The sequence below is a fragment of the Pteronotus mesoamericanus genome, unplaced genomic scaffold (genome assembly GCF_021234165.1).
Source record: "Pteronotus mesoamericanus isolate MK-2021 breed Mesoamerican mustached bat unplaced genomic scaffold, CSHL_Meso_final contig_52, whole genome shotgun sequence".
NCBI classification, from domain to species: domain Eukaryota; kingdom Metazoa; phylum Chordata; class Mammalia; order Chiroptera; family Mormoopidae; genus Pteronotus; species Pteronotus mesoamericanus.
Window position 1 is genome coordinate 5,500,579 of NW_026555189.1, and position 14,202 is coordinate 5,514,780.

The following is a 14,202-nucleotide window of genomic DNA, read 5'->3' on the forward strand; positions in this document are numbered from 1 at the left end:
CATGGCTGGAATAAATACAAAATAGTACATATATTAAACAGATACACCAAGGGGTACAATGAAGCAGTGTTCATGCTATAAAGTGTGGGCGGTTGAAGAAGTAGGCATGGAAGAACTGGGTCTTAAGTCTGCGTAGTGTTCAACAATGGGAAAGCGCAGGGAGGTGGCTGAGGGGTGACGGGGGGCAATCAAGAATTCCGAATGGAGGGATACATACAGACCCCATCAGGGGCCCCAAGTGTGCCGTTTCTAAGACAGCAGGACCTGGGATGGCCACTAGCCATTTTATCAAAACCTTGTGGTATTCTCAGATAAGAAGCCAAGTAGAAATAAGAAAAAGACTTGAATTTTATTTAATCATCTTGTCTAAGGCATAGAGGAATATTTTCCCGTCTCAGTTCTTTAACTGGAAAGCTAGCACCATGAAAGGGGTTGTTAAATTAACAAGTATTCCAGCACTTTAATTTATTAATTGGTATGTTCTGTTTTAATTAAAATCATCCTAACTGATCACTCACTTCACTGTGTGCAACACCAGCTGAATAAGCTGCTCTCTCTTTAATTTATTAAGTTTGTATTGCTTTTCTTTCCACTGGTAGTGATTCAAGGGGAACATAAATTTAACCTTCTATTTGTGCCTTTGTGCCTATGAAATGAGTGTCACCTTGGAATAAGTGAGTATAGTAGAAAGAATATGGGCTTTCAAATTCATACAGGTGGGTTGAATATCAGGTCTGCCATTTGTGAACAGTGTGACCTTGGACAAATATTTAACTCCTCTCATCCTCAAATTTTCCTGTATACAAATGGGAATAATAATAATACTCTCTGCAGAGATTTGTTGTGAGGGTTAAATAAAATAATGAAAGCAAAGAAGCAGGCATGTAATAGTCCCCATGATCACTACCACTATCCTACTCACCTGGGGTAGCAACTCCTTATCCATCAAGGCTCAGTTTAGCCACCACCTCCTCTGGGGTGTGTTCCCTGAGTCCCAGATCTGAGGAGGTGTCCCTCCTTTAACTCTGTGTTTATTCCTATTGTATGACTGTATCTAACTCTTCCATTTACTTATGTGCCCAGCTGGGGTGCCCAACTAATGGGCAATAGCAGTTATTTAAGATGGAAGTAAATGTTATTCTTTTAATGTACATATGGTATATTTTCAAATGACTCCCAAGTTAGGAGGATATAAACAGTTATTAAATTGTTTGGATAAAACAACAAAAAAGATAGGTTTTCTTGTGGCCTAGATGTGCTGTGAAAAATACTACTGAGATGCCAAGGGTGCTCACTGTGAACAACAGAGGTAAGGAACCTCTGTACAGGAAAATGATGGTGTCCTGAACAAGAGGAACAGCAGTGCTCATATTGTTGTTATAATGAACTTCACAGTTATAAGAATGCCGTAAATACTAGCTAACAAGAAATTGAGCCATTTCTGTTTCCCAGGCATTCGGGTGTTAGGAGCATTTGGGTGTGCTTCAAGGGGTCGCATGTATTGGCTCCATTACTCCCTTCAGCACCCCTTAAAAAAATGTTTATTTTTCTACAGAAGAGGAAACTGAGGCCTGTAGAAGATGTGCAACTTGCTTAAGGTCTCTGAATGGGTTGATACTGGAGCTGGGATTCAAATCTAGGCGTCCTGACTCCAGAATTAGAGGTGTTAATCACCTGCTGACCGAGGCTGTGGAGATGCAAAGGAGACAAGGCTGAGCTTTCTGGACAGCAGAACCTGCAGAATGTACAGATCTCAGGAACCAGAGAGCACAGATGCTTGGGGACATCCATCTAACTGACTTCGCAAATGCTCTGCCCCACAGCCTGATGGCTCAGGTGGCTTAGGGAGATGTGTGCGTCTGTGGTCCTGACTCTGCCCCCTGCCCTTCCTTATTGGAAACCTGCCAGGTGACCCAAACTAGGCCCAATGAAGCTTTATCCAAGGAGCCGGGGACTGAATCACTCAGCTTCTGTCGCTTTTCTATGAATCAATCAACCCAAACAGATGGATATTGTCACGACAGGATGCAAAAGTGAGAAGGTTCACAACCTTTTGCTGTTGAGGGCAATCCCCATTAATATGCTTTTGAGTCTGATTTCTTCAGTGATTTTTAGATTCCCTGAGATCAGTACTCTGCCAATACCTTTTTCTTTTACTTGAGCCAGATTTGTTATACCTCTGTTCCTTTTAACCAAAGGATGTTTAACTAGAACCTTGGACATAGATGTCATAAATATACTACTCAAAAGGGTGGGTGGGGGAACAATACCTCTATTGCTAAGTGGTTAGCTCCTTAAATTGAGCGGCCACAAGTGTCATTCAGATCTCAGGCTCCAGCTGGGCCAGCTCCTCCCAGAAGCCAGGCAGGTTTGTGGAGTCCACATAGGGAGCTCTGAAAGGCGACTCTCTGCACTGCCTGGGAGGCCAGCAATCTACCCGGTGATTACACTGCTGTCAGGTTGTAAATACACATTTGCAAATGCCTCTGTAATGGTTCAGAAATAATTTAGGCCTGTCCATGCGGGCCTAGTTACAGAAGGTTAACAGGGAACCTTACCCAACATCTGCTTTCATGATTGGAGCCAAATTTGTGCTGTTTCAACACTTGTGGGTATAAAACAGCAGAACGGCTATTTTCCTCTGCCAACTCCCAGAAAATAAAAACTCAGCAACAACAGACAGTTGTATGGACGATTGATGGGTTTAGTGTGGACGTAATGTTTTCAACTATCACGTCTTACTAAGAATGATTTGACTTTCTAAAAATTTAGTAAGATGGGCAATTGCTCTCACAATTAAGGTTATGTTGCTTTACTCACCTGCTTCCCTGACCTCATGCAGGATGGTTCATACCATAATTAAACTAAGACAGTCCTGTTAAATGTAAAGCATCCTATATGGAGATGCCCACGCCAGAAGTGGTAGATGTCAAGGCATGCAATTCAGAATGTTTGTCTTTTAGACTTTTGATATGGGGCTTATGCTTGAAATTGGTGTTTTCCTGCTCTCATTGTCTTTAGATACGTCATTTTTCCTGATTGGCAAGCATATGGACCACTTGTATTCCTTCATTTCAGCTGCTCTGGATGGTGACTGTCGAACCCACCAACATCCAAGGGTATCCTGTGCCTGTCATGGAACCCATATGTTAAATGTCACAGCTCATCCCAAATTCTAACTGCTGGCAAACACCTCAAGTTTGGGTGACTATCCATCTGGCCATTTTCAAGTATTATGTATATTGCATAGGGTTATAGTTCTGTTCAAGCAAAGTGACTCCAAATTATAGTGGCAGAAATGTAACAGAACTTTATTGTTCTCCTATGTAATAGTCCCCCAACTCTCACATGAAGAGACCAGGGTGGCGGGTTGCTTTGCTCGAGTCATTCAGATATCCAAGCTCTTACCATCCTTTGGTCCTGCCATTCCCCCAGGAATTGTCTCATCTGTATGGTCAAGGCTGGGTTGCAGATGAACCCATGTTACAGCTCATGGAAGGGGAACAAATGTCCAGGGAAGCTGGTTTGTCTCTTAAATTGGAGATGACCTGCAAAATCAACTTTCATTCACATCCCATTGGCCTAAACTAAGAAATAGATCCTGGGTAATGCTGTTTCTACCAGGGAGCTTTGGACTCACCTTCAACTCTACTGCCATGGGAGAGGGACAATAGATTTTGATGGCTGGCCAGAAGTTTCTGCCACATGTAACATCACAGAAAGAGATATTACCTCTTAAAATAAGATAAATGCCATATAGTCATATATTCAACAAATATTTATTAAGTGCCTACTGTGTGTCAGATGCATTTTCTTTTCTTACATGTGTAAGAAAAACAGTGGTAATATACTGTGAGTGAAATTATGCAATGCTATAAACACATTTTCCACTTTTCAAAGACTTTTGCTCTCATAGGAAACAGAGGGCAACTGAAAACAAGGCCAGGTTTTTTTATCTTCATATTGTAGGAAAAATATTCACACCTGTCAAATTCCACCAGTTGGCATTATGGTGGCTCTGCGGATGCGCACACACAAAAGCTGCTTCGATAGTTATTTGGATGTTGGTCTCATAAATCATAACTTGCTTGTTGCATGTTTATGAAGAGGTAGGAAGGATTTTTCAGAGGATGATATTAGGTCATTAAGATTAAATTCAACTTCAAAGGTGGGGTATTTTTCCAAAATAATTAAGGCAACAAACAGAGCATATTTTGCAGTAAATCCCTTGATACAGTAAGTCACACCATCTTCAGGGTTTGTGTACTCAAAGCAGTGAAAAAGAACACGATGGCCACCCTGTATCAGGTCATTCTGGTGGTAGACCTGTGGGTGCAGGAAATAGTCCAGAGGCACCAGGAACACAGTCTTAACTTCATCAGGATTCAGCTGGGCCTGGAAGTTGTGGTCTACAAACCCAACTACTGGTGTGATCAGTGTATTTCTCTAAAAGCAGAAAACAAAATACACAAATTAAGGAGATATTGTTTCAAATGATAAAGTCATGCCACTTCCATGTGTACTAAGAAAAGAGACTGAAGCAGTCAATACACAGGGTGGGTCGGGAAGGAGGAACTTGCTGCAGAAGTGAACTTTATGTCCCCCATGAGAGGGGGGTAGCCTCTGTCCTACCTGAGACAGCATCTGTCTGTGAGATAACGCTGAAATTACTTTGTGAACGTAAGTCAGTACAACCTTTTGGAATGACGATATGCCATTATAAAAATATGGTCCCTCTGACTTAGCAGTTGTGTTTGTGTAAGTATATCTGTATGATAAATTCCTGTTAGTGAGAAAAGATACAAGTACATCAGGTCTTCTAATCATGCTGTTTCATTATAACATTGATGCGATGCTGTGGGAACTTTGTTTATATCACGTAGCCTATGGTAAAACTGGTTTCATTATATGTTGGCTCACTTAAGTTGCAGAACCTATCAACAATGTTAAGTGAGGATTTACTGCACAAGGCTGAAGCATTATTTGCAATAGCCAAAAACTCTGAAGTTACCACTCTTCAATTGATGGACATTTAGGGTGGGTCAATTATGAGTACAGCTACATAATGGGATTCTATGTAGCCCTTAAAAAATGCAAAAGATAACTTTCCCTATCAGTATAGACACAGATGTGCCATTTATCAATAAAGTGACATCACATTATGACATATTCCCGTTTATAATCATCTATGGGAATTAAAATCATATATGAACTATTTTATATAACCCTTCTGTTTATATGTGGGAGGATTTCTATTTACAATTGTAATTGCTTGCAAACAGATGTAGTGCACTGTGAAGTGAAAGATTCTACTGGGAATTTTGAGGGGGATGCCTGGGGTTAGTGTAAAAGCATCTGCAGGGTTCCACAGCACCCAGTTTGAAAACCATCCATGGAGTTCCCCTTTCATTTTTGGATGGTGGAAGAAAGACCCAGACAAGACAAGGGGCTTTTTCCCAAGGCCACTTAGCTCGTAAGAGCAAAGTCAGCATGAGAACCAGTCTCTTGGGGGCATGTTTGGCCATCCTGAAGACAATGGATGCCCTGGGAGCTCAGGACTCTTAGCAACCCATTTCTGTTCCAACCCTTACATCAAATATATATGGTACCAGGCAGCAGACAACCTCCACCTGATGAGGGTGCAGCCCCACTTCCTCCTGGGCTTCCCGGAGGGCTGTGGCCACGTCATCCGCATCTGTAGGGTCGCGTTTTCCTCCAGGGAAGCATACCTCTCCAGGTGCCCGTCTAAGCTGGACAGTGAAAGAAGAGAGCTGCACTGTGTGACTCCAATCTCGGAACCATTCACTCATTCAACAAGTACTTACTGAACTCCTGTTTGGTGTTAGAGACCATTCTTACAATAGTGGTAATAAGTGGAGAACTAGAGCAAAAGAAAAAAATGTTCTTACTTGAATCCTTTTTTTTAAAAAATGAACTCAAAGAACTTCTCTCACTTTTAACTATTCTCTACTTGCCCTCCAAAGATACCATACACACACAAACAGATATACATTGATCAGGGGCAGGGGGAGCTGCAAGAGAGGCTCCTGGAAGGGGCAGTGTTATCAACAGATAACTTTTACTGAGTGCTTACCACGTTCTGGATATGTTACTTCACAAGGACTTTTTCCAGAGTCAGCAGAACAATTTCATAAGCTACTTTTTTAAAGTTTTTTTTTTTAAGGTCTTATTTATGTATGTATGTAGTTATTTATTTCTTAGAGGAGAAGGGAGGGACAAAGAGAGGGAGAGAAAGATCAATGTTTGAGAGATATATCAGTTGGTTCCCTCTCGCATGCCCCCAACTGGGGAACCTGGGTGCCCTGACTGGGAATCAAACCTGAGACCTTTTGGTTTACAGGCCAACACTCAATCCACTGAGCCCCACCAGCCAGGGCTAAAGCTTTTTTCTTATTGAGGCAAAATCCATAGCATAAAATTAAAGTGAACCAATCAGTGACATTTAATACATTCACAACGTTATACAACTACTGCCATTATCTAGTTCCAGAACATCTTCATCACCCCAAAAGGAGACTACCCACTAAGCAGCTGATCCCCACTTGCCTCATCTCCCTGCCCTCATTTTCTTTCTCTATGGATTCACCTATCCTGGATGTTCCCTGTAAAGGGAACCATACAACACATGACCTTTGGTGTCTGTTTTGCTTAGCATCAGGTTTTTGAAGTTCTTCCATGTTGCTGTGTGTTTCAGTACTGTTTTCCTTTTTATGGCTGAATAGCTTTCCACTCTATGTATATATCACAATTACCTAACTTTCCAGTAATGGACATACACTATATTATTCTTTCCACTCTTGTAAGGGAACAAAGCCTCAAAGAGGTTCAGTAACCTGACCAGGTTCACTTAAGGGGTGAATAGTGGAGCTGGAATGTAAATCAGCATTTTTATTCTGGAACGCACCATATATTACGACCTCACACAGAAGTTGCAGTCCCCCGTGCTATCAGCACTGACCTGTGCCAATGCTGCCATACATCTGCACACAGGGGTGGAGGGGCAGGAGCCTCTCCCCTGCATCGCCCCCTGCCACGTATACCCTTGATTCCATGCCTTCCTGACTTCAGGAGAACTATTTGGATCTCCATCTGTAGCCTCCTAAATATTCCCCCCTCCTTTTTTTTTTTGTTTCTGTCCTTAAAATGCTTTCTCTCCTATCTTAGACAGGGGTGGAGAAGCACAAGCCCTCCAGACTTCTCTCCTCTGCAGAACCAAACTTCTTAGCAAATGTGGCCTCAGTTTCTGTCACACTCACTCCCGCCCATGCCCACCGTCCGTTCTCTCCTGAGCTGTTGGGCAGACCTCAGGGTCAGCCTCCTGGCTCGGGCTCTTCTCAGCTGTGTGCTGTGAGGGTGATGTTGGTGTGGACCTCCCAAGGTCGTGGAGCTGGCCACAGGAGCTGCTGGCCGAAGCACATGGCACGGTGCCTGGCCCATGTGAAATATTTATTCATGAGAACGTGTAAGGACAATTCTTGCTGTTTGGGAGCTAAATCAAGAGGTCAGGTAGGCATTTTTAGCACCTGGGCCAATATATCCTTGTAAGAATAAACCAGATGCTGTTATAAATATTGTAATGTTCTACATCTTAAAGTCTCATTTAGGCAAGATTTTTTAAAAAGGAAAGAGATCATTTTAAAGTTCCTCTCTGCTAATAAATCAGTACAAAAACCCCCCAAAAAACAAGTTAAAAGATTCGTAACAAGGCAGGAACTGCTTCAGTACACAGAAACCTCACACATCTTCACATCAGTTTCAGTTATGAGCATAGTTGAAGTTGAAAATCAGGTTGGTGGACATGTTGCTACTGTCTTGACCATTTACCACCCACACCCACACCCTAGGGCTATTAGGGAAACAGTCCTAATTTTGCATCCTCTCTGAAGACTCCACGGTGTTAGCACGGGGCAGCAAGGCCTCAGTGCCAGAGGCACCTGGAGGGACCCATCCGGCTTGATGGAAATACAGACCTGACTTAATGAGTATTTTAATAGTATTGTCCTGGGACAATGGTACGCAGTTTTAAATAGGCCGATTCATAAAAATGATTATTCACAAACTGTCAGCACCAGAAAGGGCCCTTATGTAACTACAGAGGTTTCCAATCATTTTATTTTTTTGTAGGTAGCATAACATTTTTATTAAATAAAACCTTGTGGAATTCTACTCAAAGCCAAATAAGGTTGCAACCAAATTTCCTAAGACTTTCATCTGTTTTTTTTCTTGAATTTCTTCTTGCCTATTTCAAGGCCTAGAGAGCTGGGAGCAGAGAGAGGGGTGAGGAGAGTCGGGAAGGGAGGGGGAGCAGGGAGAGGCGGGTGGCAGCCTTTGCCCTCATAGTCTTAGGCACCGCTGTCAGGCCCATTTGAGGAAGAAGACTGAGGCTCAGGGATCAAGGGATTTGCTCCAGGTTCCCGAGCCAGCAGGGGGGCCCCCACTTAAACTGGAGGGACTGGTGACACGCGCCCCCTTCCCCATCTACTGAGAGGGAGTCTGTGGACCCAGCTCGTGTGATTCCGGGGAGAGGTCAAGTTCAGGTAATGCCTGGGGGGATTTCTTGACCCCAAAGCCAGAGCCGCTTAGAATCTGATTTAATTGGATTTAAATACTTTAAAAAAAAAAAATGTGACCTTTGGATATTGGAGTTTATGGTCTAAGGTGATTCTCACTTAATAATCAATAGGCAGATACTTGAAACAGAGACCAGGGGACCATTTTTGGTCTTGTCTAGATTTTTCCCATTATTGTTTTTTATGATAATTCAAAAAATATGTTTAAGTGCTTCTCCTGTGGTTTTTGGTAGAGCTGGGAACAGACCCCGGTCCCATGGTTCCACATTAAGTATCTCCCCTTGGAGGCCGGACTGTCGTCATCTGACCCTGACGGGAAGAACGCACACAAGCCTAACCCCAAATCCACGAAACTCCAGCTGATTTCTCAGCTTGATTTTTTCTCCTATGGCAGTGAATTCTGTTATTCTGCTCAGAAAGATGCTTTATCAGGGCCTACTCTCTGTTTTGTATTTTGATAACTTTGAAATGACTGCGTCTCCACTTTCCCTTCGGAAGCACCCCTGACAGCGAGGGACAGTGACTGTGCCCAGGAGAACTGCATGCCCAGCCCAACAGTTCTTTAAGGTTGAACAGTTTCTCTGAAAACCTCAGGCCATGTCTGCTAATGGCCCTTGTGATGACAGCTGAAACTTTCCAAGTCCTTGCCAAGTGCCAGGGCTGTCGTAAGAGCTTTACCTTTGCTACCCTGTGAAATCCTCGTTGCGGCCCCATTAAACAGGTGTTCATATTTGGTCCTCATTTTGCAAATGGAGAAACCGCAGCACAGAGAGGGTAACTAAGTAAGACAAAGTCACACAGTTGGCAAGGAGAGAGCCTGCATTCAAACATGGGCAGCCAGCTTCTGGGCCCAGACTCTTAATTTCTGTGCTTAAGAACTTTCACATGATACCTGGGGCAGGGTTGGTCTAAAACGGTGGCAAAATTGCACCCCGCTTCTGCCAGGACAGTAGTCAATCTCTGGAGACATTTGTGGTCACAAAATGGGCTGTGTGTATGTGTGTGTGTGTGTGTGTTACTGGCACCTAGTGGGGAGGGGCCATGAATGATGCTAAACATAAATCCCATAATGCACAGGGCAGCTCGCACAACAAGGTATTATCCAGCCCAAATGCCAATGGCATCAAGGTTAAGAAACCCCAGTCTAAAAGTATTTTAAATTATTTATTTTTCTTCCCAAAACTTCCAAAAATTCCATGTTATCCTGTGACCCTCAAACATCACAATTTTGAAAGTCCATTTGGGCAGCTCTTACCTCAAAATGTGTGCAAGTGACAAAATTTCATGGAGTTTTCAAATGTCCTGAGACATTAATGGCAGAACCTTTTTGTCACCTACCTTCTCTGACCGGAGGGTGAACAACAGATGAAGTTTTCCTTCTTTAGCCAACAATGGTAAAAGGATGGAACACTTATTACCCGGCAAGTGAGAGTATTTGGTCCCGGCATCATGCTTTTTTAAGCGGGCCTTAGCATCATCTATCAAATTGTTTCTATGAGGGAAACAAACCAAACATTATAGAACCAGAATTATGGTAAAAACCCCCTTGTCCTGCCTATGTTTCTTCTTTGTTGTGTATGTTGACGTTTACCATTTCTGAGTCTCAGTGTACTTTTCAATAACATGGCAGAAATAATAATACCCAAATCACATGAGTTTTGGCAAGATAAAAGGATGCAAAAAAACTACAGTCGTCCCCCTTCATCTGCAGTTTTACTTTCTGTGGTTTCAATTACCTGCAGTCAATCTCAGTCCAAAAATATTAAATGAAAAATTCCAGAAATAAACAACTCCTAAGTTTAAAATTCTGCGCTGTTGAGTAGCGTGATGAAACCTGCACTCTCCAACCCCAGCCCACCTGGGACATGTGTCACCCCTTCATCCAGGTTATCTGGGGTGTGTAGTGCTACCTGCCCATCCGTCGCTTAGGAGCCTTCTTGGTGATCCCATCGACTGTTGCAGTATTTCAGTGCTTGTGTTCAAGAGCCCTTATTTGATCTGATAACGGCCCCAAAGCACAAGGTGATGCTGGCAATTCAGATATGCCAAAGAGAAGCCGAAAGTGCTTCCTTTAAGGGAAAAGGTGAGTACAGTACAATAAGATATTGAGAGGCCACATTCGCATGACTTTTATTAAAATATATTGTTATAATTGTTCTATTTTACTATTATTGTTGCTAATCACTTACTCTGCCTAATTTATAATTAAACTTTTTTATGAGTATGTATGCGTAGGAAAAACCATCACAGTATACGTATATATATGGTTTGGTACTATCCGTGGTTTCAGGCATCTTTTGAGGGTCGTGGAATGTATCCCCCATAGGTAAGGAGGGGACTACTGTACTAAAAAACACAGTCTAATGCACAAGTTCATTTGGAAACTAAATTAAATTTATAAAATATTTTTAACAATCCAACAGTTAATTGTGGAAATCCATAATTATATTTAGGTAAGACAGGTTTGCTGAATAAGTCATTGTAAATTTAGACCATTGTAAAATTAAGGACTTTCTCTTAATCTGGCCCTTATGTCATGTTATTAAGCATTCCTTTTGTTATCAAAAAATTAACTGCCTTATAACAGTGGTTCCCAAACTTTGGCAGCAGCAGAATCACCAGGAGAGCTTACTACAACACAGATGGCTGGGCCCACTCCAAAACTGTGACTCAGTAAGTTTGGGGTGGGGCTAAGAGTTAGCACGTATCAAACTCCCAAGCAATGGGGATGCTGCAGACCAGGGAACGCACTTTGAAAAGCATTACCTGATAACATACAAGTATTTGGATTTATGACCACAAATGGTACCCTGAACTCATGACTGTGAATTTGTTTTGGTCCTTTTGAAAGGTGTATTTTGTTGCTGATTTGTGTAGTGGGTTAAATATCGTCCACCCAAAACCTCTAATGTGACTTGACTTGGAAATAGGATTTCTGTGGATGCGATTAGTTTATGACTTACGATGAAGTAATCCTGGATTTACAGTGGGCCCTGATGCAAATGACTGGTGTCATTATAAAAAGAGGAGAGGACATAGAGAAATAGATACACACAAGGAAGAAGGCCATGTGAAGACAGAGGCAGGGACTGGATGTGACGCTATCACAAGCCAAGGAACACTGCAGTCACCAGAAGCTGCAACAGACAAGGAAGCATCCTCCCTAGGAAACTTCAGAGGGAGAATGGCCCTGCTGAAACCTTGATTTTGGACTTGTAGCTTTCAGAACTGTGAGATAATCTCTGTTTTTAAAGCTACCCAGTTTGTGGCACTTTGTTATTGACAACCCATAAACTAACAGTTTAATTTTAATTTTTTTATGTGAAAGGCAGTTTTGTATAGTGGGCAGAAATCAGATGTTTAAGTCACCTGGAACTGGTTTCAAAATGTTTACAAATGACCTCTCTGAGCTGCCCTTTCCTCATCTGTGACATGTCTGAAAATATTTGTGAGGATTTAATAACGCAATTCATACACTGTGGCCGGTTCCCAGCTAGTAGCCTATGAATGGTAACCACTGTCATAAATGCCCCCATAATTAAATGAGTTGTGTACAGGAGGTGTTGCTACTTTTTGCATCTTTCTACATGGGAGGATACTCACTAAAAGTTGTCGGATAATTGCAGTGAACTGCAAAAACGACCAAAAGGCTTGAAAAGAATCGCTGAATGCTGGCACTTGAGGGAACTCCTAGGTGCATCCCAATCACACAGGTCCACACCCAGAAGAAATTTGCCGGCCCAGTGAGAACAGACTTGACCCAGTGTGGCTTCTAGGAGGCCCCCATGTTTAATCAGAGGGTCTAGCAGATGCAAAGTGTGCAAAAACGTGTCTGTCCACATTAGGGGATGATCCTTGGAACAATCACCATAAAAAGACCACCAACAGTAGCAGCCAACCTGTTGTGAGCACAGGCTTATCCCACACTCTTCCCTTGCTTTTCCTTTTTATCCTCACAACAGCCTGGCGAGGTGAGCGCATTATCGTGTCCAGGCCCGCGAGGTTTTGTAACTGAGAGACTCAAGGTCCCCACTGGAATTAGCCACCGGGGGACCTGAACTCTGGGTCGCCTCCTACGGACTCGCGGTTCCTAAGGTCGAAGTCTGGAGACGTCTGGAGCAGAAGAGGTAAGCCGGCAGCGCACGGGGAAACGCTTTGCCCCTGGGGGCGGGGAGGTGAACCCATGATGGGTGTTAACTGAAGATGGCCAAAGCCCCGCTCTGTCTAGGGCCGGAGAAGGTGCACAGGTCCCGGGACCCCGAGGGCGTCCAAGCTGGTGAGCTCGCTGAGCACAGGCTCAGCAAGAACAATCTCAAACAAAAGGCGCTGGCGACCCGCGGCCCACGGTCCGTTAGGCCCCGCCCCGAACGAGGCCCGGCTGAGTGGGCCCGCGGCCAGGGAGGCTTTACCTGACTGGCTCCGGAAGACAGGATCGCGACATCTTTCGGAAAAGTTTTTCCGCAGCGGACACCTCGGAGGTGCTCTGTCGCCTGGGCATGCGCAGAGCGGCGATGGGCCTGTGGACGGAAGAGAGGCGGGGCCTAGGGACGAAGCTGGGGCGGGGCCTACGCAGTCCGCGGAGATTCGGGGCCGCACAACTCTGGGGGCGGGGCTGGAGGGGCGTGAGGCACGGCCTTCCGGGCCGGGTTGTGAGAAGCGGTTTCTGCCCGGCTCTTTGCTCTACCTCTGGAAGAGAAGGCATATGAGGAATTCTGAAGTTGACAATTGTAATAAAAAAATGTGAAATGCAGTGCTGGTGAGTTGAGAGGATTCTGACACGCGTAGTCACTCTTGCTAGGAGGTTAAGCTGGTTCAACTTTTCTGAACAGCCGTCGACAGGCATTTACTGAGCATCTACAAAGTGCTGCGTGCAGATCCCGCAGCATGTAGATTTTACTGTCAAATGGTGGGGGGAGAGAGAGAGAAAGAGAAAGGAATAAAAAAATTACATAGATAAAGTGGAGCCCTTTAGTCCTTGGAGAGCATCTGACGGAGAAACGTGACCAAATCACATCAGAGAAGGCTTATCACGGAGAATGGAAACAGCAGACTTCAGAGCCGCTGTTCTCCAGGGTAGTTCAGGACCAGCAGCATCCGCACCAGCTGCATGCTGTTGAAATACAGACTCTTGGGTCCCATCCTTGAGCTGCTGATCAGAAACTGGGGGTAAGGCACAGGGATCTGTGCACAGGAGATTCTGGTGCTCACAGAGCCACTGCTCTCAGGTATGTGTGGGAATAAACAAGAGGAAGAAAAGGACAGGGGAGAGAGTTCAGGAAGAAGGACAAGTTTGGGCAAGACTCTGTGCTCTGCAAGACCCAGAGGAGTGGCTGGAGGAACCAGTGAGAGGGAGCCTACTGGGAGCTGACACTTAGGAGGTCAGATTTCAGAAACGTAAGGCCAGGCTGACTTCTGTATCTCTGCAGGAGGTGCAAATGCCTGGGACCCACGATAATGTTTTAATTTTAATTTCTTTTAAAATCAGAAGAAAATGAATATAATAATAACCAATATAAAATAATAAATTTAGGCTGGGTTACATTCATCTTTATACCAATGCAGTCATAAAATAGAGTTTATTTTATTACTATTTCATGGAGGAAGGGGTTTA

General features: G+C 43.7%; 1 protein-coding gene across 2 annotated transcripts; it reads right to left on the reverse strand.

The window, feature by feature from the left end:
* Positions 1-3,792: 3,792 nt before the first annotated feature.
* NUDT7 (nudix hydrolase 7) lies at positions 3,793-13,087 on the reverse strand. 2 transcript variants are annotated; one of them, XM_054579161.1, is made up of 4 exons: positions 13,001-13,087; positions 9,930-10,083; positions 5,631-5,750; positions 3,793-4,446 (listed from the first exon to the last, which is right to left on the reverse strand). In XM_054579161.1, exons 1-4 carry the CDS (start codon positions 13,030-13,032, stop codon positions 4,078-4,080), a joined length of 675 nt encoding a protein of 224 aa, XP_054435136.1. In that variant the 5' UTR covers positions 13,033-13,087; the 3' UTR covers positions 3,793-4,077. The 2 variants fall into 2 exon arrangements, with proteins under 2 accessions (XP_054435136.1, XP_054435135.1); XM_054579160.1 differs by having other exon boundaries at positions 5,592-5,750.
* Between the last annotated feature and the right edge of the window lie 1,115 nt (positions 13,088-14,202).